General features: G+C 36.5%; 1 protein-coding gene across 11 annotated transcripts in view; it reads left to right on the forward strand.

Annotated features, from left to right (window-relative positions):
• The window catches only part of RALGPS1 (Ral GEF with PH domain and SH3 binding motif 1), a 130819-nt gene that overhangs the window by 88644 nt on the left and 21243 nt on the right, over positions 1-20932 (forward strand). For all 11 annotated transcript variants that reach the window (XM_026090311.1, XM_026090294.1, XM_026090304.1 and 8 more), the window contains 3 exons: positions 685-822; positions 2227-2320; positions 14427-14494. In XM_026090311.1, the coding sequence (XP_025946096.1) occupies positions 685-822; positions 2227-2320; positions 14427-14494 (300 nt within the window). The remainder of the gene's footprint in view (positions 1-684; positions 823-2226; positions 2321-14426; positions 14495-20932) is intronic.

The raw sequence follows: 20932 nt of genomic DNA on the forward strand, positions 1-20932 counted from the left end.
TTTGGAAATCTGTTTGGATGTGCAATTCAGATGAGAACAGTCAGCATTTTTGGCAACTGCAATCATCACCGTCTTCCTGTGTTTGCTAAAAAATCCAGGGCCTAGGCAAAGTACATTTTTTCAATAAACAATTTAATAAATAAAAAACTTTTTGCTTATCCTTTTTTAAATCATCACATAATCACAGCCTAAGTTTAATTCCTTTTTGTCTTTTAGCAAATGCAGCCTGGAACCTCAGCAAAAACATGTAATACTATCTTAATGTAGTAAATAGTGGCAGACCTAGAAGGCACTACAGTGCAGTGCAAAACAGTTCACTGTAGCCAGATATGGTTGTACTTGTTCTCAGCTTCATGCAGATTACCTTTACTGTCATCAGTGGCTCATGGCAGCTGTTACTCTTACTTTTTTAGTGTCACTGTTGTGGTCCTGCAAATTCTTCATAGTGGACATCAGCCTATATCAGTGTGCATGATCAAAACCTACTATGTTCTTTTTTAAGAAGAGTCATAGAATTAAAATACTAGTTAAGAACTGAACATACAAAACTCAATCTCTCCTTTGTTTTATGGGACCAGCCCACAATGGTGGTCAGTAGTTACTGGCTGTTCTGTTCATTAATAATGACGTAACTGTTTCTGTATAAACACTAGGTCAACTGGTTAATTTGTTTGTTTGTTTCAGGAATTTATCTCTTAGATTTAATCTACATTGATTCTGCATATCCCGCTTCAGGCAGCATCATGGAGAATGAACAAAGATCCAATCAAATGAATAATATTCTCCGAATAATAGCTGATCTGCAAGTCTCCTGTAACTATGGTTGGTGCATTTTTTTTTACACCTATTCAGTCTTAACTGAAATTTCTTTAATACAATAACATGATAACAGGTTTTTGCCCTGTGTAAAGGCAACACAAGAGGCTAACATTAGTAGAGTTGGACACTACTAAATGATTTAGCTTCCATCACTGTGCAGTTTCAGCCTTACTGGCAAATTAGCGAAATGAATGTGTTCTAAATTCTGAGAGCTGTAATAAACATTGTACAAAGTTTACTAGAACACTGTAAGTACATATGGAATAAAAATGTCATATTTTCAAGTACAGCTATTGCCTTTGGTTTATATTCTGTTTCCACCAGAGGCAGTGAGACAGAATTATCTTAAAATCCTTTCCTTTCCTTTGCAGTAGGTGCAATGTCTTTGGAGTGTACACTGTGTTAATTTCATTATCATTTTTTTTGAAATTACTTGTGTATGGCTAAGTATGCCAGCCCTTGTCCTTGTCAACTTCAATATCATAAACGTTCGTGTGTTTAGTCAGTTATTGTAAAGTTGAAATGTAAGGAAAGAAGGAAGATTATTTTGTTATCAGATTTAGAGTGTCAGTGGAATTTCAATTGTCAAAGAAAGAAATGACAGAATCAGTAAGTATTGCATCTTATTTTGCTTTTTCTGGTTTATACTGGTTTATTTACAGAAATAAACATATATAAATATATATGTGTGTGTGTATATATATATACACATACACACCCTCTTCATTTATGAGCATTTAAAGCTAGGGATGCAGCATAATAATGTATGATTCTGCAGAGCTGGATTATTCAGGTATCATGTTTTTATTGTGACTTTTATTTTGTCTTTGACAACTTTAAATGACAAAAAAAATCATTATTTCACTGATTATTCCTGTTGTCAGTTGTGGCAACTTCCTGTATTGCTATGCATTAATTTTTAATGCTTTTTTTAAAATCTGAAGGAAAATTAAAATATGGCCTTGAAGAAACAATCTTCATGAATAATGGGTGCCTTTAAAACATTTGTTTTTATGAGAGCATAAAAGTTAAGTCAGATACTACAACATGGCTGCATGCTTTGATTTTCTCCAAAGTAGTCAAAACAAACTTCAAGCAAGGCTTGCACAAAAATAACACTTTTGCACTTGTGAGTTGATAGCATGTAATAAATCTTCTAGCTTTCCTGATGATAAAATGCATCTATGCTGTCTTTAACAATCGAGCATCAGTTTTGCTTGACCAAATCTCTGAGGTCCTCATAATAAAGTCAAACAAAGTAGTATTTGTAGCCACTTTATTCTTCATGATGGTTCACATTCTCTGTTTCCATTAAGATAATCATGAGAACCAGAAGAAACTAAAGAGCAATTTCAGTTATTTTTGATGATGTGCATATTCATCTTTTTATCTTTTAATATTCTACAGATCATCTTACAACACTACCCCATGTGCAGAAATATTTAAAGTCTGTCCGTTATATTGAAGAACTTCAGAAATTTGTGGAAGATGATAATTATAAGTAAGTATCATTCTTTTCCTCAGATTTGAGCAATGTAATAGAAAGATCGCCTGTCTGTTAGTTTGATTAAAACATGAACAAAAAGCCTTTGACGGAAGGGATTTTGGGGTTTGCCTGGAGTTCTTAATACTTTTTTTTCATAGTTGATAATATCAAGATAATATCAAGACTCGTAATAAAATCCAGCATGACTATTGTCCTTTATGACTCTAACCAGATTTCTAAAATGCAAAAGTTAAAGGCAAAAAGAGGTGAAAATCTAGTCCTCATTCTATTACATTATGGTTGTATTCTGGGAACTTTCTTCAGGAACCCTAAAACCACCATTCTTACTTCATCTCTGAAGTGTCCACGACTGGAAGCTAATACTTCATATGTAAAGCTGACAATTTTTATTTGTTGAGCTTGTGAAAGCAATGCTTACTAAAAAGGTGGAGGAAGAGCCAACCCACACAATGATATGGAATAGAAAGCATAGAGCACATTAGTCAATATGTGAATGTGCTCCAGTTAGAGGAGGTGATAATCCCTGGCCAATAATTCTGAAAGAACTAGCACATTAAATCACAGGTCTGGCAGCCAAGGTTTTAAATAACTCAACCAAGGCAGATGTGATGCTATATAATTAGAGACTGACAAATATAATACCTCTATTTAGGTAAGCAAAAGTAAAAGTAATCAAGGCAACCAGAGGTTTGTTAATCTGATGGTGGTATGCAAGATGTTTGGAAGAGGAAAGTTCATAATGAAATTCCTTAAAAAACAGTCTTATTACCAGTTTTACTAAATATTTCATTTGAGAATCTTGTCTCAAAAGTTGCATGTACTTAGGCCATTTGCTGAAAAAACAATGTTGGAAGGGATCATCAAAGTGAAAGATGATTGGGATATCACAAAGGAAGAACCAGATGGCCTGATGACTCAAACAATAATGACGTAAAAATCAAAATGTTATGAATTTATTCTAAGAAGAATTTGTGATATTGATTGGTAGATGTCTGTGTCACCAGTGAGATACAGCCATAAGAAGACAAATGCAGCCCTACTCTATCAAATATGGCATTTCTAGGAAAAATTAAAAGGAATTGTTAATACTGCTTTAGTAGCAGTTCAGGAGGTGAGCTAGGAGCTAGGTGAGCTAGGTTACTAGGAGGTGAGACCTCACGTGGAGTACTGTACACATTTCCGATCATTCATACTCAGGGAAGATATAAAAAAAATGCTGGTAAATAAACAGTCTGTCTTGTAATGTAAGACTAAAAGAACTGGGCTTGGCTTTAGCCTAGAGACGCAAAAGTTTAGGGAGTAGAATTGCTATGTATAAATATAATTGGGAGAGAATAGGGAGGGTAAAGAGCAACTTAAATTGTAATGTTATCACAAGGATAAATGAATACAGCAGTTGATAAGCTAAACATTTTCAAGTTGGTTTCTAACCAGAGTAATGGAACTCTGGAATGACTTCTTAATAGGAATACTGAGACAAATAAATATATAATAATACATAAATACATAAATAATTTTAAGTTGAAACTTGATAGTTAATGAAATGAAAGCCATCATTAGGTCTCTCTGAAAGCAGAAGAGTAGAATCATTGAATCTGTACTTGTATCTGAAGACTATATTTTCCCTGTCCGGGAGTACTTGCTTCGTTTCTACAGTTCTCAGTGTCATGCAAGTATCAGCATAAAGAATAAGCTACCCTAACTTCTCTACATTTTTCTGAAATTATACCTGAAGTTACTGTCATAGAGACGCAATATTCTGCTGAGAAGGTTCAGGAAAAAAGGATCTCCATAGTAGGGGCAAAAAGCACGTTTGAGCACAGCATGCGACAAGTGATTTACCATTACTCTTTGCTTCTGAACGTAAATGTAGTTGATGATAACTCCAGCTGCCAGAGCTATTCAACTTAGCTCTGGTCCATTGTACATAAAGCACTATTGCTCAGTCAAGTCTGTTGATATGGATTCTTGTGATAAATGTGTTTGGAACTTTGCTTTCCCTGAGAGAATGATTCTAAGGGTAAAACCATTCAGACATGACATTCTCTTGGAACTGATACAAGAGTTGCACTGAGTATGATCAGGACGTGCTCCAAATAGAGAGAAAAGCCTCCAAAACTGGTCCCCTTGCTTGGAGTAGACACCATCAAAAGAAGCTAAACCGGCACTGGATTGTTCACTGCAAAAGATCATACTTAGCTGTGGTTTTGACAGGTTTGTGCCTTTGTGTCTGACTGATCACAGATATTAAGAACAGTGATATTTCCGTAGAAAAAAGATTGGAAAAAAAGAATTTGTTTTCATGATGTTTTCATAACAAAATTTATTTGCTGCATAAAATTAGAATTACTRCCAGAATGCTGATGTAGAATGCATTTGTGCTTCCTTTTTTTCCATCTCATGACATTGTGTTTCACAAATGGAGATGCATTACGCAACAGAAGCATATGGAACAGTTGCATTATGCACAGCTTTGTAAAAAGGTCAGGCAGTCTAAGATTTGTATTAAGTGTAGACTGCCATTTAAATCTCAGTATTAAGATTTAATAAATGATCATTATTTACTTATTTCCAGCTTACTTCCATGCTTCCTTAAAGTAGGGAACATAGAGCAAAGTTAAACTGAGTAGCAATTGGGAAAGATCAACAATTGTGTTTCGTATAGGCTTTACAACCCCTGGACTGGAGGCAAGAGACTGGTCCTGTGGCTTAATTTGACTTTTAGATGGACTTTCCTGATAATTCAGCAATGTTAACATTGTATATACAATAGTTTTCATTAGTTCTAATATTTTTGTAAAAATGGATTAAATAAATGATTTCTGTAAATATTTAATACCATGACATAATAGTTGGAGAAACTAAAAGTAATGAGTAATTCTGGTTTAAATTTTTGAAAGCTATTTTAACTCCATCGGTGGTCTTGCTAATAATGCTGAAAGGTATTTGATGTATTTTAGAGATTATGCAGTACTTTTGATCCAGTTATTTGTGAGAATGAATATTTTGATCAAATTTGCAAGTTTTATTTTTTTCTAAGCCTGACTATACAAGGCTTAGTTATAAGAGGTTTTAAAAGGGGGGAAAGGTTTGGTTGTTAGTATAGTAAATTTAGCTGAAGTTTATAAGCATTGCTCTGTATTAGAAAACTTTGACCTTATTCTACCATGTTTGTTTCATCAGGAATAAAGCTTTAAATCAAAGACAATCTTCATCAAAACTTATGTCCATCCTTAAAGACCTTAAAGACCTCTCCCCTTCCTCTTCTGTCTTTTTATTTGAAAGAAGTTCATGGATTTTGTTTTGAACATTTGATTACACATTTTCCTCTCGGTTCTCCCTAATGGATCTTCAGTTTCCTAGCATTTTCTGGCCCCATGCCAGAAGAAACTGTAAGCCTTAAAAAGGCAAAGAGCGCTAAGTTTTTACAGTGGGAAAGAATCTCCTCTCTCTTTCTCTTTCCAGTGACCTCTCTTGTTGAGCCAGGAACAGCATTAGTATACTCTGAAGAGATGTGTTTGATCTTTGGCAGAAAGAATAGACCTATCTCAGTACCAGGCTGTCAAAGAGAGAAGCTTAGACAACTAACTGCCCTAAAATGTATTGGCAAGATCCCAACACGCGTTTTGCCAAATGAGGACCTCAATTACACTGGAAAGGAAAATCTGACAGTTACATAAACAAAGCTTTTCTCTTCAATTTTTTGTGCCAGTCCAATTGCTTGCGTTAGGTTCCTTCTTGTCAGTAAGTAGGAACACTCCAGAAAACCTCTGACAGTGATGTCATATCCTAAAAATAATAGATTGGTTTTAGTGAGCCCATATACTGTGCTCTGCCCAATTGGAGAGATTAAAACATCTGCTGGTTACAGAACTAAAGGGGCAAAAATAGGACCCAAAAGATCAGAATTCCTTCCAATTATACCAAAATATATTGCTGCTACTCATTATCTCAGGGAATTATTGACAGTCACCAGGCTTCAGAGATACCATCAGGCAACTGCTGCAGGATCTTCTTCCTCCTGAAGGAGTTTAAAAAGTCATGCTCAGGAAACAAAGGAAGTCTGGGTGATACCTGGGTGACCTGAGAAGAGTGCTTGTCCCCGGGTATGCAGTTTTTCCTGAGCTAGACAGCAGTATCCAAACGTTGTGACACCATACCACATCCTTTTCCAACCTGCCATGTCTCGCAATGGTTCCGAAACTATTGTGTTTCACCTTTCAGTATCATTAGGTCAGGCCTGGTATTCTCCAAAGCTGGTCTTGGTCCTTTATAAGACAAATAAGCATGTTGTCTCCTTGCAAGTTTTTACTTAATCTCACACCCCTGTCCTTCCCTCAGAGTTATTTTACTGTAATCAAAGACAGTCTGAAAAACAGGGGCATAGCTGAGACTCTCTGCCTTGCTGACAGCCACAGAAAATTCCTGACCCAGACTCCAAATTAAGAATTTTTTAGGGTTGTGAGTTTTGGGTTTTTTTGAGCCTTTAAGTTTAAAGAAGCAATCTTATTTTAGAGGGAACATCAGAATGCAACATAACCAAGAAAAGGTGTTGCCATGCTCTATCTCAGTTGTCTTGGACATCCTTGTAGAACAGTTGTGAAACTGCAGAGTTTATACCCTATGAAAAGGAACTGAATAGTAGATGCCAAATGCTGTGACTTCAGAGGCTGTGATGAAGTTTGTCCTCAAGAGATCCCTGCTCTTTAGCAAAACAATTTTGCCTGCCAGTTTTTCAGCAGCATCCTCACGTGTCTACCTGCATTTTAAGCAATACAGTGTGGTCTCTCCAACACTATTCAAAAGAGTAGTTTATGTTTGCTTCTTGGTTGCTATTTTGCTTGTGGATCTTAAAGTTATGTTAACATTTGTCATTGCATCTCACTGTTCAGTTGCAGGTTTTCTACAAGGCATGCTTTTAATCTCATCAAGGATTCAAACTTATTTGGCAAGATTTCCTTCCCACAAAACCACATTAATTAATATTATTAGTATTTCTCTGTTTCAATTCTGTATCAAGTGAATCCTGTGTTAGATTCTCCATTATTTTTTCTGAGACTGATATCACACTAGCAAGCCTGAAGATAGTTATATAATTTACTGTTTTGAATATGACATTAGATTTGCTCTGTTTTAGTCTTCCAGAATTTCTCTAGTATTAAAGTTTTAATAAAAGACAATATGAGCAGACTGAAGGTTTCCTTAGTCAACTGTTCTTAGAAAGTTGGATATGAATTCTGCTTATTTAAAATTCTAGTAATTAACAGATACATGGCTGATAGTAGTAAATTTTATCTTCACACACTGAAGATTGCATTTTCTGAGTTACAGCATCTCCTAGATTAGACTCTGGGGGTTAGATTTAACTCTACCTTGTTCCCAGTGGATAGCTTGTAAACATGTTAGATATTAGACATCGCTGCCAAAAATTGTTGTCCTGTTGTTATTTTTTTAGCCAGCTATTCTTTACCAGTTAAGATGAAAGACTTGATTCAATTGATTAAATGTGTGCTTACATCTTTTCCTTAACTTTTACTTAGCAAAGCACTCGAGCATAACAAAATGTTTTCCTGAATCAAGGTATATGTGATTATAAGAAGTGTAAAGCATGTTTGTGAACTCCCCCTGTAATGTTCCCTAGACAATAATGGAATGCCATACTTTTGTGTGCTATATCCTGTGTCTCACTGGCACTGCCACCTATGAACTGGATTATGCATTCTGAATCCTGGAAGTACATAGTCTAAGGTCAAACTAAACAATGGTACAAGTAATTTCCATGGATTTGCTGTATAATCTGCTTGATTACATTCCATAAGACTGGCTCTTGAGTCTCTTCAAGAGCTGTTCAGGACGTGTTGTTGTTAACTCCAGAAGAGACTGCATGTGTAAGAAATTCAGGATTTATACCACCAAAAATGACAATGTTGACAAAGTCATTGAAACTGTTGCCAGTTCTCTCAGTACCAGAACAGTGCATCGATAGCTTCAGCTCAAATATATGTATATTTTTAGATGGCCAATAGTTTATTTTTGTTTGAAACAATAGTGATAGTTGGCCTGGAATTAAAATTTGTACTATAATGAAAAACAGCCCCATATAATGATTCCAGTGTATGTACTATTGATTTAGACATAAGTTTGCAGAGTTTTGTGTTGACATACAATATTGACTAAAAACAATGTGAAGACTGTTATTTGTATTACAGTGTTACCGGGACACATCAGGATTGGAATCTCATTCTGTAGGTGTTTTATATATATATTTCAGTTCTTTAGAGCATATCAGGCAAAACTGTGCTATTTCAATGTACTAATAAGATGATTTACATAAAAAGCAGTTCAGATTTAGATTCAGATAGGCAGGATGCTGTAGAAAAACGTCCAAGTGAAATTAGTATGTAAAGAAAATGTTGCACTGACTCCTAACAATGATGGCTGCATAAAAATATCAGCTGCACCATATTGCTTTTAGTCTTATGATAACCAGGAACTGTGTAGCAGGCACTTAAAATATCAGCACTCATCACAATGAACCTTGGCCAAAGTGCATCTTAAATAGGCCTCCCAGAAAGCTACATTTCTTGGACCTTTTCCACCAAGAATTATTGTCAAAGGCAGGGGCAGGGGAACACCTTTGCTGTTTGAGATTTCTACTGAGCCAGTTGCCATTTGGATCAATAGCTATAGTTGTGACTTGGCTATCTGATATCTGAAAAACATGGACAACTGTGTTCCATAGGACATATTCAGGAGCAATGAAATCCAGCAAGGTTTGGACCTACTGTTTAAGTGCTGCACAAGTAGCCCAAAATGTTACAGGTATGTCAGACCAATTTTGCCACATACACAAATCCTGGTCAGAAATGCCCTGAGTGGCAAGAGTTCAAGACTGTACTGCTTCCATGTCTCAAGAAGGATGGATACGTTTCTTTCATCCTCCTTGTGGAGCCTCTAAATTGCTTGCTTGTGCTCAAGGATGCAAGTCCCCCTCTCCTCCCTCTTGTTCCCCCCTCACTGTCTGTTCTGTCTTTAGTCACTTGTTTAGTATTAGGAGAATGGAGCAAGTAGCCTTAATGTCCTAGCAGTAGTTTCATCCTGTCCTGGAGAACGTAGCCCTGTGAAACTGAACTGTATTCAAGACTGGCTACATATTTTGTTTTCTGCATTCTGTTAGTTTCCTCTTTCCATGTTTATCAGGAAGATTACTCTTAAATGAGCTATACAGCAGCACTCAATAGTAGAGTCCTATTTAAGACTAGGTGGGATAGTGGTCCCACTTACTTTATGGAGCATACCAGCCATAACATGTTCCAGAAAATATTTTGGGTATCAGCTTTTCTATTTATCAACATTTTGTTTCTGTCACCTTTTGACCTTACAAGAACAAAACCCTGACATATTCTCTATATGCTTTTTTCTTTAAAAGCTGTTTGTCATAATTCCAAAGGTAAATTGGCAGTTCATTAATTCAGCAAAATCTCTATGCCTTTTTTTCCCCCCAGAGATTTTACTTTGAGTTCTTGTTTCACTGTAGCTTGTTAATACTAATTCCTCAACTTGGGAATTTCAGTTTCTAATGTACAGTTTCCCAGGTTGATGTCTAGAATCTGTCCTAGCATGTGTTTCAGCTGAACTCTTGCTTTATAATTGTGGAATAGTGACATTTTTTATTATTTCCTTCTTTGTCAGCACTTGGTGCTTGCACTAAAACCAGGTTTTCTAACCCTGGTAAAGCAAAGATTCTGTTTTTAAAAAAGAATTCCTGAAAAAAAAAATTGTAACAGTGCTGTGATATTGAATGAATATAGTGACTCCTAAGATGAATTTCTGATCATGTGCAGGTGCAGACACAAAAAAAAGAGACTGTCTTCATAAGAGTAATGAGTGAATTATTAGGCATGTTGGAACAAATGTAGTTTCTTACTTGTGGTATCACTGGATGCAGTGAGCTGGGAAAATATAATTTGGTCTGTGATGGAAATGAATGACATATGTTGGTTATAAATACATTGAGTACCAAAGTCTGCACAGACCTATTGATAGGTATATTTGTGAGTGCTATTTAGAAGACATTGCTTATACTGTTGGCATAGCTATATGCACATACATCAGGTGAGAACAGATGGGCGTGCATGTGCATGACTACAACCCTTGCTTCTCAATGGAAAATGCAGTGTCAGAGGAATTGCAAAAATGAATTTGGATGGTGACAAACAAGCCAAGACTAATGTTGGCTGTCAATATCTCTTCTTTGAAATAAAGATGTTTATGATTGTTTCCAGCCTTTTTGGTGTGAGAGAGAACAGGAGAGGAGAAGGACCAGGAATGACAGCTCATAGTCAGGGTTTCCTTTTCTTACAGGTTATTTTAAATAATTTATGTTAAACATGTCAGCATGAATGTTTTATATTTACTAAAACTCAAATTTAGGCTCATATTTATTTGTTGGACTTTTAATACATTCTGTTTTTTCCTAAGTAGAATAGCTAAATTATATCCATTGGTATTTTGAAAACATGTTGCAAAATTCTGGCATTGTTGAAGTCAATGACCAAACTGTCAGAGACTTCAGAAGGACTGAGATTACACCTGCATGTTTTTCATTAAAAAAAAGAGAACTTAGAATATACTTTGATCTAAAAAAAAAGATAACTAGCTTTATCAGTCTTTACATTTTGTAAATATATAATCTGTGGGTAGTGATGCAATCTCTTTTTATTGCACTGAAGTCTCACTCATTGCTCCATCAGTGAACTTTTAAGTGGAGAACACATCACTGATGCTTTCTAGGTTGTATAATGATACCATGCCTCTTTCTAAAACCTTGTTAAAAACATAGGGTTGTTAAGTCTTTCTTCCTGCTGTATATTCCCATTTCTTCTGTACAAGACCATTTATAAACAGAAAGAAATACTGTTGCTCAATTAGTTGCATGGAACTTGATCCTACTTGGTTTTGTCAAATACTCTTGTCACTATATAAAGTATAAAACTGTCCTTGCCTTAAGAAAAAAATTATAGTAGTTCTGGGCACTTTCTTCTTGTGTAAAGATCTGTATACAGTATTTCACCTGTGCTATGTTTCAAACATATAAGAGGTGTATCAGGACTTGGAACTTGATATATAGAAAGCTAATGAAGTTGATATAAAATGCAAAGTTGGACAGATGATATGTGGTCTCTTAAGATGTATGAGGTAGTCCTGTCACAATTACACTGAAAAATATCTGATTCTGTAAATAGATTTTTGAAATGATAGAAGGGACCTGGCTTAATAAGCAAGATTCTGTTCAGTATACTCAAGAATAACAGTCTAGTCTGTAATCCTTCCATGTAGATTTAACTACTCTAAAGGAAGAAGATTTCAGGAGGAATGCTTTACAGATCACACTGTTATAAAGGAAAGAAGCTATTTGCTTGCACTGACTGAATTACAGTCAGATCTCTTTGGGATGGGCTTATTAGATAAATGTTTCCATGGAAACCAAACAAGCAGTGGCTGTTGCCACAGTGGATTAATGAAATCGAGTAATTATTTTGATGAAAGTGAGTAAAAAGTTTCAGAGATGAATTCCTCAAAGCTGGCAGAAACTAGAAGAGAAGGAGCAGACTTCAGACTAAGTACCTAGTCTGAGAACAGACACATGGAATTCAGATAAATAACGCTAATAAATAAGCAGTTACAGAAAAATGTGCAGTTATCACCTGTAGCAAAGGAGAGATGACAGTTCCTTTGGACAGAGAGAAATAGAAAAAAGAATTTAGCAGTTATGGAGCAGTGAAGGATTTGCAGGAGATGGATTGTCTTTGGTTCTGTTTGGAGAGCAACTGTTATGTGAAACAAATTGAAATGAATATTCTGTTTTGCATAAGTTCTTCCATTCCTCAGTTATGAGCCAATGCAATACAATGAGCTCAATACCCACATTTCCCAACATTAATAAATAGCACAGTGCGGCAAGAGGCACTAAAAAAAACCACCCTTCTGCACAAAAATTGAGCTCTCACTATGGGAACAATATACCTCTAATACAGTCAGGAACAGATCAGCCTCAGAAATGAACAAATAAATAACTACCATGCAAGGGGTGCAACTGGAACATTTCTGCAGGCATGGAAGGTAAATTCACACACTAAGGCCCTATTTCCAGGAAGAGACTCTGTAACTTCTCTTGCCATTTCTCCATACTGAAAGGAATTCCCATATGATTAACATTTGAACCATGCTCTGAATTATATTACTGTAACTTCCTTGTTATTGGCTTGTAGGAGAGGCTTGTTGCCATTTCCTACTCACTGAAGTCGTCTTGATGGAAGAAGGATTGTCATCTTCACTGAAAAGGAGTAATTCATTATCTACTTGAAATACATTACTTCAAATAGTTAAAAGAATTTAATAATAGTAAAAGAATAAATTCTAAAACACAACAAAGGACATAGGTTTATTTAGCTAACTTTGCACTAAAAGACAGTTGTCAATATTTAAATATGGTGGAAAATGGATGAGACTGGGAGGTATGTGAAGGAAAAGGTAATAAGGAAGGTGAAAGTTAAGCCATACGTGATATTTTCAAGTGCTGTCAGAGGAGTCCCCCCACCCCTTTTCTATGTTTTTAATTAAAGATGAAAGATTTTCAATGGTATGTGTATACAGTGGAGTATAGCAGTCTGTAGCTTGAAACCCTCACAACTTGTATGGCTGTATACCACTGTGCAGTGACAGAAGTTGTTTCCTTTGATTCTTTTTGCCTCTTGCATTCAAATTTACTTAACATTGTAGTCATGCATACTTCTCTTAAACCAGTACAGAACAGAGGACCCATGAATGTGGAATTAAGAGTGTGCATGAACTTGAGAGGTAGCAGAAGTCATATGCAGTGGAAGATCAAGACATGCATTGCAGTGCTTAGATAAGGAAACAGTAAGTGCAGCATAAAAGACATGGAGTGAGGCAGAGGGATGTATATTACAGTTTTCTTCTATAATCTTTTTGACTATTAAGCATTTGCTATTAAGCATTGTTCACCTTTCCCCTATTATGCTCCCTTTCTATAAGTCATAGTAACTAGTATTTCTAAATAACTATTTCTGATTGTACTTTTCCACAAGATCACAGAATCACAGAATCGCTGAGGTTGGAAGGGACCTCCGGAGATCATCTAGTCCAACCCCCCTGCTTAAGCAGGATCACCTAGAGCACATTGTACAGGATCACGTCCAGGCGGGTTTTGAATACCTCCAGAGAAGGAGACTCCACAACCTCTCTGGGCAACCTGTTCCAGTGCTCTGTCACCCTCACAGTGAAGAAGTTTTTCCTCATGTTCAGATGGAACTGCCTGTGTTTCAGTTTGTGCCTGTTGCCTCACGTCCTGTCACTGGGCACCACTGAAAAGAGTCTGGCTCCATCCTCTTGACGCCTTCCCTTCACATATTTGTACACGTTGATAAGATCTCCCCTCAGCCTTCTCTTCTCCAGGCTAAACAGGCCCAGCTCTCTCAGTCTTTCCTCATAAGAGAGATGTTCCAGGCCCCTAATCATCTTTGTAGCCCTTCGCTGGAGTTGCTCCAGTAGTGCCACATCCCTCTTGTACTGGGGAGCCCAGAACTGGACGCAGTACTCYAGRTGTGGCCTCACCAGGGCTGAGGAGAGGGGGAGAATCACCTCCCTCGACCTGCTGGCAACACTCTTCCTGATGCACCCCAGGATACCATTGGCCTTCTTGGCCACAAGGGCACATTGCTGCCTCATGCTTAACTTGGTGTCCACCAGCACTCCCAGGTCCTTCTCTGCAGAGCTGCTTTCCAGCAGGTCAATCCCCAACCTGTACTGGTGCATGGGGTTATTCCTCCCCAGGTGCAGGACCCTGCACTTGCCTTTGTTGAACTTCATGAGGTTCCTCTCCGCCCACCTCTCCARCCTGTCCAGGTCTCTCTRAATGGCAGYACAGCCCTCTGGCGTATCAGCCACTCCTCCCAGTTTTGTATCATCAGCAAACTTGCTGAGGGTGCACTCTGTTCCTTCATCCAGGTCATTGATGAAGAAGTTGAACAAGACTGGACCCAGTACTGACCCTAAATCTAAAATCTTGTTTTTACAGATTATCTTTAAGAATTGAGCCAGGTAACAGCTCTCCTCGACTGGTTTCCTCCAAAGAAGATCTCACAGGTATGAAATTTGCTTGAAATTTTGAATAAGAAAATAATTTTAGTTACAGAAATCCTTCACTGAAGTACATGAGGAAACCCATTTTATATCAAAGGGTTTTTGGAGGGATTAATCAGTTTCAAAAATGTGTTTTTGTTACAATTAGAAAGTTATCTTGTAAGTACCGTCAGAGAACCAATACTTTTCCATGCATATGCCTAGTTTCGGAAAGTCCTTTGTCTGGAACACCACCACTCCTCTGATAGTTGTAAATGATCTTTTATTGCAAATTTATATACGGCCAGCTTGTACTTGGGTTAGCATTGTTCTTTGTCTTGAATAATTCTTCTCCCTATATGATATTCACTCTAAGGTATTTTTAGAGGGAAATTATATCTCATATACCAGCATTCATTTAATTAGGCAAAACAATCCATTGATATTAAGTGAATGAAACCAATTTGATTTCAGAAGTAAGACTTCATTTGCCAAGACTGCAGATGAGGTGTGTACTAGTTATTTGCCTAACTGTAGGAACAGGCTTATAGATGGCAAAGAAAGAGCGTTTTTGAGATCAGTCATTAGTAAGTTTCACGGTTTTAGTAGGTAGCATAAAACTTATTGCATTTCTGTATCAAGCTAAAAATCCAGCTACAGCACAGTATGTCTAGAATTACTTCCAGGGATTGACCAGGGCAAGTTGCCAAGGTTGCCAGCATTTACATCCAGGTCTACCACCAACCTTGTTACCATTTAAGAGTCTACGGAGAAACTGTCATTCTCAGTAGTATTGCTGTGTTCTTTGTTTTTCAGAAGCCAGACCACCAGTTCAGAAATACTATCCATAGCATGAATCATCAATAAAGATTGTTAACTGAGAGAGAACTCAGTGTTTGTTAGCATTGGAACAGAAACTGGATTAGTTTTGTATTTTACAAATGTGTGCATTTTCGTTAATATTTATTAAGTGAAGAAAGAACTCTCTTTGAGTAAAAAGGAATCAATGCAGTGAATAATAGAGGAAATTCTCCTTTCAGGTTTCTGTGTAAAGTAACACACAAAATTGAGACAATTTCATTGTGTAAAGGGGGAGGACAAAAGATTTGTAATAGCATTATAGCAACATCAAAAAAAAATACAGTATCATCCGTAAGTTGACCAAAACACACATACTTGCTGTACGGACATAATTTATAAAATTAACTATTGTGCCATAGTATCCAACCATCTTTCTTTCATTCTCATTTAATTTGATGCACAGATCCAATCTTGTCCCTGCTGTTTGGAAGTAAGTAGAAGATGGTAGCCACGGCAGTATTCATTTGCTACATCTGTTGCACGTAGTAAATCTATATGGTACCAGTGACTTGACAACATGGATCTTTCATCTTTGTATTTTCTAATTTCCAGTTATCACCTTTCATATTACTTAGTAGAAATCACTGTATTCCAGTCGGATCTGTATACTGCAGTCGTATACATGTTCTGAGGGAGCTTGGATATAACACACTGCTTTCCTTGACGTAACTGAACATACACCAGGGATATTATTCAACATGAAGTGATGTCATAAAAGTGGAGCCTTGTTTTACCAAAACTAGAAAATATTTTTGATTAAAGGAACACTGTTGAGGTTGGTTGGCCCAAAATATGACCTTCATTTTTTATTGCATATATATTTCCAGAAACCATGTCATTCTGTACAAGATGAGGGTTTGTGACGTGGGAGTGGTTGTTTGGAAAGCAAATTCTTCAAAACCTGCCCGCCTCTATTAATGATTTAACCATCAAATAACAAGACATTGTGTGCAGCTCAGCCCTCATGGACAAGCTGGTGTGTAACAAAGCATTGGTGAACAACTCTACAATAACACATTGGTGTATGCATGCAGTGGAACAGGGGGGAAGTGTATGGAAACAGTTTTGAATTTGTAAAGCTTTTTACTAGACAGTGAAACATTTTTAAGAAACTAAGTTTAATCTCATTTTTATCTGTATCCTTTTTCAGTGTTTTGGTTAGATTCATTACTTTTTGACATTCCCTTGAGCAGCTTCTCAATGCAATGCTAGGTTTACAAGTGAATTCTGAGCATGGATATATCACCTTTCCTAGTGTTTCATGGTTTTAGATTCTGTGATAGTTTCAGATTATGTCAAGAGTGACTTTATTTTAGTAAGGTAACATTAAAAGAAGCTATGTTCCCCTGCATTGTAAATACAGATTGACATTTCCTCATTAGGCACAATAAGGTGCCTGATTATTCAGTTGTGTGGAACACCTATAGCTTTGAACAGTCTGTGGAGACTGCTGGTGGTAGTGACACTGTTTTGCTAGTACACAACACACTGCTAATCACTGTTTAAAAAAAAACTGGCATATTCAGAAAAAAAATTCAATGACATGAACATTGGCGCTGTATTGTTAACCTCAAGTTAGGGTAAATAGTGGTATCTTAGGCTTGAAGTTGCAGTGTTAGAGGGAACAAATAAAGCCAAGAAAGAGCTTAAAGTCCAATATACAAAACTATCTCACAGAGCAAGAGAGGTCATTCCCAAAAAGACTGATATGTTGGAAGAAATTTAAAAGACCAACAAAAATAATTAAAAGGGCTGGAGAGATCAGTTTAAAATTCAAGAACTAAGTCAAGGAAAAGACATCAAGTACCTCACTTAGAACATTTGTAATTTAAATGACAAAAACTACATAAACTCACAATAGAAAGATTCATGTGAATGATCTGACTCATTTAGGAGATGACCTCTTAACTGCTAAAATAGATCAGAGTGAATAATACTTCTCTATGAAATGCCTTCAAAGATTTCTTATGGATGCATATATAACTCTGGTGTTTGTTTAAAAATTTCTACATAGTAGTTGACAGCATTTTGACTATGGACATCCTCTCTCATCAGAACATATGGAAGAAGAGGTATAAAATTAGTACTTTTTGTATTTTGAACTCTTCTTCCACTTAAATGTTTATGCAGAGACTCCTCTTCATACTGCTTAGTGCCATGTACTTGCATCAATGAGCAATGCTTCTTATAATTTCCAATTGGGCTGAATGCCATGTGTTGGCAGTAGTGTTCTAAAACCTTTATGAGAAAGGGAAGGAAACATTCATAACATTTGCTAATTACATTGTTTGCTTTACAAATGAAGAGAAGCATAAATATGTCTGTGCAAAAACTAAACAAACATCAAAATATATAAAATGTACTTACTGCTATAGCAGCCATTATCTCAAAAGCTGTTCTATTTTAATTTTTTGTCCTGAATGGCCAATTTTGTGTCTCATTATGCTAAACCAAGTATGAATGGGAAAAAAGAGAGTCCAGACCTCATCTGACAAGCTGTTTCATTTTACATTCAAAATGTCTTTTCTTCTCACCAAATGAGATAGACAGAAAGAGAGAGAAAGAGAGAAAGAAGAAGGAAGATACTAAATATGAAAGGAGAAAAATAAATACAGGTGTTCTTTCTCCATCTCCCAGCTCTGCATGTTAGCTGCTGTGAATACCTTTCTAAGTGTCAAATGGCCAGTCATTATATAGGGAACTTCTTCCTTGCCTCAGGATTGTGAATTCCATTCCTGGAGTCAGATACACGTTTGATCTGGCCTTCAGTCCCAACAGTTGTGGCACTATGTGCAGAAATAATAACTTGGAAAAAAACATTTCTTCAGGAATTCCCTTTCCCGCCTGCCCCCCAATGCTCAGGACAGTTACTTTTTGGGTAAAATATAAGAAAATAGTTCACAGGGAGGAAATAGTTTTTAAGCGAGGTAAGTTCAAAAGTAGTTATTAATTAATTAGCACTTTTTTACAGACATGGGAAGTTTGATTTTGTTTTTATGAGGATTTTTTTTAACTTGAAACTTAAAGCTAAGACATTGCATCTCATATGATTGTATCTTAAGTATTTGAAGCAGATGTATGGGTGGGCTTTTTGGCTTTTTGCTTTGGTATTGCTTACATTTAAATGCTTTACACTAGGGATTTGATACTAACATTCCATTAGGATGATCGTGAAAGTTTTGACTTCAGTCCTAGCTGCATGATTTGTGACCACCACCAATATTCTGTAATTCTTAATCGAAGGCTTAGACTTTATTAGAGCTGTAATGGAAGGCAATTAAAAATACAGTTTCAAAGCTGGAAACAAGAACTTTGAAACTGTCCTGAGCGAGACAAGTAATATGGCTTTACATTGCAGTGAGCTCAGCCGGAGTGGAGAAATCATGTTCAGGGCAATATTCATATTCATATCTACTCAACTAAATATGTAATTTTATGGTATCTTGCAGTTTTAGGAAAGGGTGAGCTTTCCCCTCTGAATCTGCAGTGCCCCTACGTATTCTGTAAGGTTGTTCTGTTCAGAATGAGAATTAATATGACGACTAGAAACTGAGTCTTGAGTCATTCCTATTGCTTCATTTTTCTGTTAGTATTTCCTTTGAAGGCTAGACACACTTGCAGTCTGCTGTGTTTCTAGCTCAGTTGGAGAGTTCTCATCTATTGCCAGTTAGATGATGAATGCCACCAGCATTTTGTCATACCCACATCAATTTTTCAATGACCTGCATCTATGTGACCTGCATCTATGTGACTAAACAGAATCCAGTGTGCTTTATTCAAAATTAAATTAGTTCCTGAAGAAGGTTAGTTAAGTAAGTTAAAATGAATTCAAATTGAGAGAGGTTTAACTAAGCATGAAGGCAATGATTGATTGCTTATTTCACAACACTAATAGAAAAAGATAGAGCCATATGTTAGTCTTGAGTAATTCTAATATAAAGTATGTGTATACCAGTAATGAGAGATGTGACCGTGGACAATTAAAAATAGCACATTCTAAGGTATTTGAGTCAACATTATTGGATTCAAATTATAGTTTGAGATTGTCTTTCCACTTCAGCCATTATGAGTCAGGAGTAAACCCACTGCAGTCAGCAAGCTTATAATGATAGGAGATGATCTGAAAGTAGTCTAGGCAGTAGTTTCATGTTCAAGTCAATAGTTTAAAGCATAGGAGTCTGAATATAGTGATTTTATTGAAATTTAAAGGCTCTTGGCCCCTTCAGGGCAATCATCAGTTCAGTTCCTCTGATAGTCAGAATGTAGGGGTTATTTATAGCTAAGTCTGGTCGAGTTCCACATGTAACATACTTTCTTCTTATAGGCTGCTGTATGTTTCCAAGTACGGAGAAAAAGTCTGATATTGTGTTAATGATTCCAAAAATCTATTAAGGACACTAAAAGCAGGAAAGAGTGTCGTCTTCAGGTCTTAAATTATAATTTCTTGTGTTAATGATGGAAATGATGTTTCCCTTTCAGCACTGCAATTTTATCTTCTACACAGCTCCTGCTTTCCCTCCTTCAAGAGAAGATAAACAGTTTATTCTAGCCAGGGACACCGTGGGTTTCTTTTTTCCGCTTAAAGTATCTTTAGGAGTGTGAGACTCAATAAAAGCAGTTATATTCTCCAATATTTCTGTTTGCGAAATATTGGAGAAAACCATGTGTCCATTTTCCAGTTTGATTGCCAACCAATTTTCCAGTAAATTTGAACAGGAGGCAGACATTTGATTAAAGTGGATGTCTCACAACAGGGTATGTTTTGTATATTAGTGGCTAAGATGGTCTCATTTAATTACCAAATTCATATATAATTGTGAATAGTGCTTTCACAAGAAGGTTTCATGCCTTCTGTAGCACTGTAGAGATTCTGGTCTCTTGCAACAAGCATTTAAAAAGGAGCTTTAAACAGTTTAGTTGTATGTTTTCAGGAACTGTGTGATTCACACAACTTCTTTGGCAGCAACTTAAGTCTGTTCCGTCTGTTCATTCTGCCTTGCTATGGTGAGAGAGGGAGAGAGAGAGAGAGAGAGAGAGAGACTGAGAGAGACTATATCTGGAGAGCTTACAGTATGCTAACTGTTCACAGTTTCCAGTTGAATTAGCTGTAAAAGACATCTGTGTTCTTGCAGTGTAGGCTATGAGGTGCCCACATTTATGGTACAGCCAGCAGACAGATTGTTTTAGAAGATTGTATTGAGATAACTCAATACATTTTCCCAGAACAAAAGAAAATATTTAGTGTAGTATATAGTAAATAAGTTATCCTTCTAAGCAGCTAATTATCGTTAGAATTTGCAAACTAAGTATAGTTCAGTATAGAAAACTTTGGTATAATTTCTGTGTCATCTTGATGAGTTCATGGATCATGTCCTAATCAGAATATAGAAAATAGAGCTCCACCATGGACAGTCCTTAATTTGGGGAAAGTTGTTATGCAATAATTTGGAACATTCCCCCCACCTATTTTCAGTAGGCCCTGGCATAACTCTTGAGAGAATAACTAGACCAGAGGTTTAACCCTATCACTCTAGCAGGAATCTGGAGTAGTTAACCTGAAGCCAGTATATTTCCTTTTCTGTCAGTGGGGTAGAATTCAGC

The sequence above is a fragment of the Apteryx rowi genome, unplaced genomic scaffold, assembly GCF_003343035.1.
Source record: "Apteryx rowi isolate R43461 unplaced genomic scaffold, aptRow1 scaffold_120, whole genome shotgun sequence".
NCBI lineage: Eukaryota > Metazoa > Chordata > Aves > Apterygiformes > Apterygidae > Apteryx > Apteryx rowi.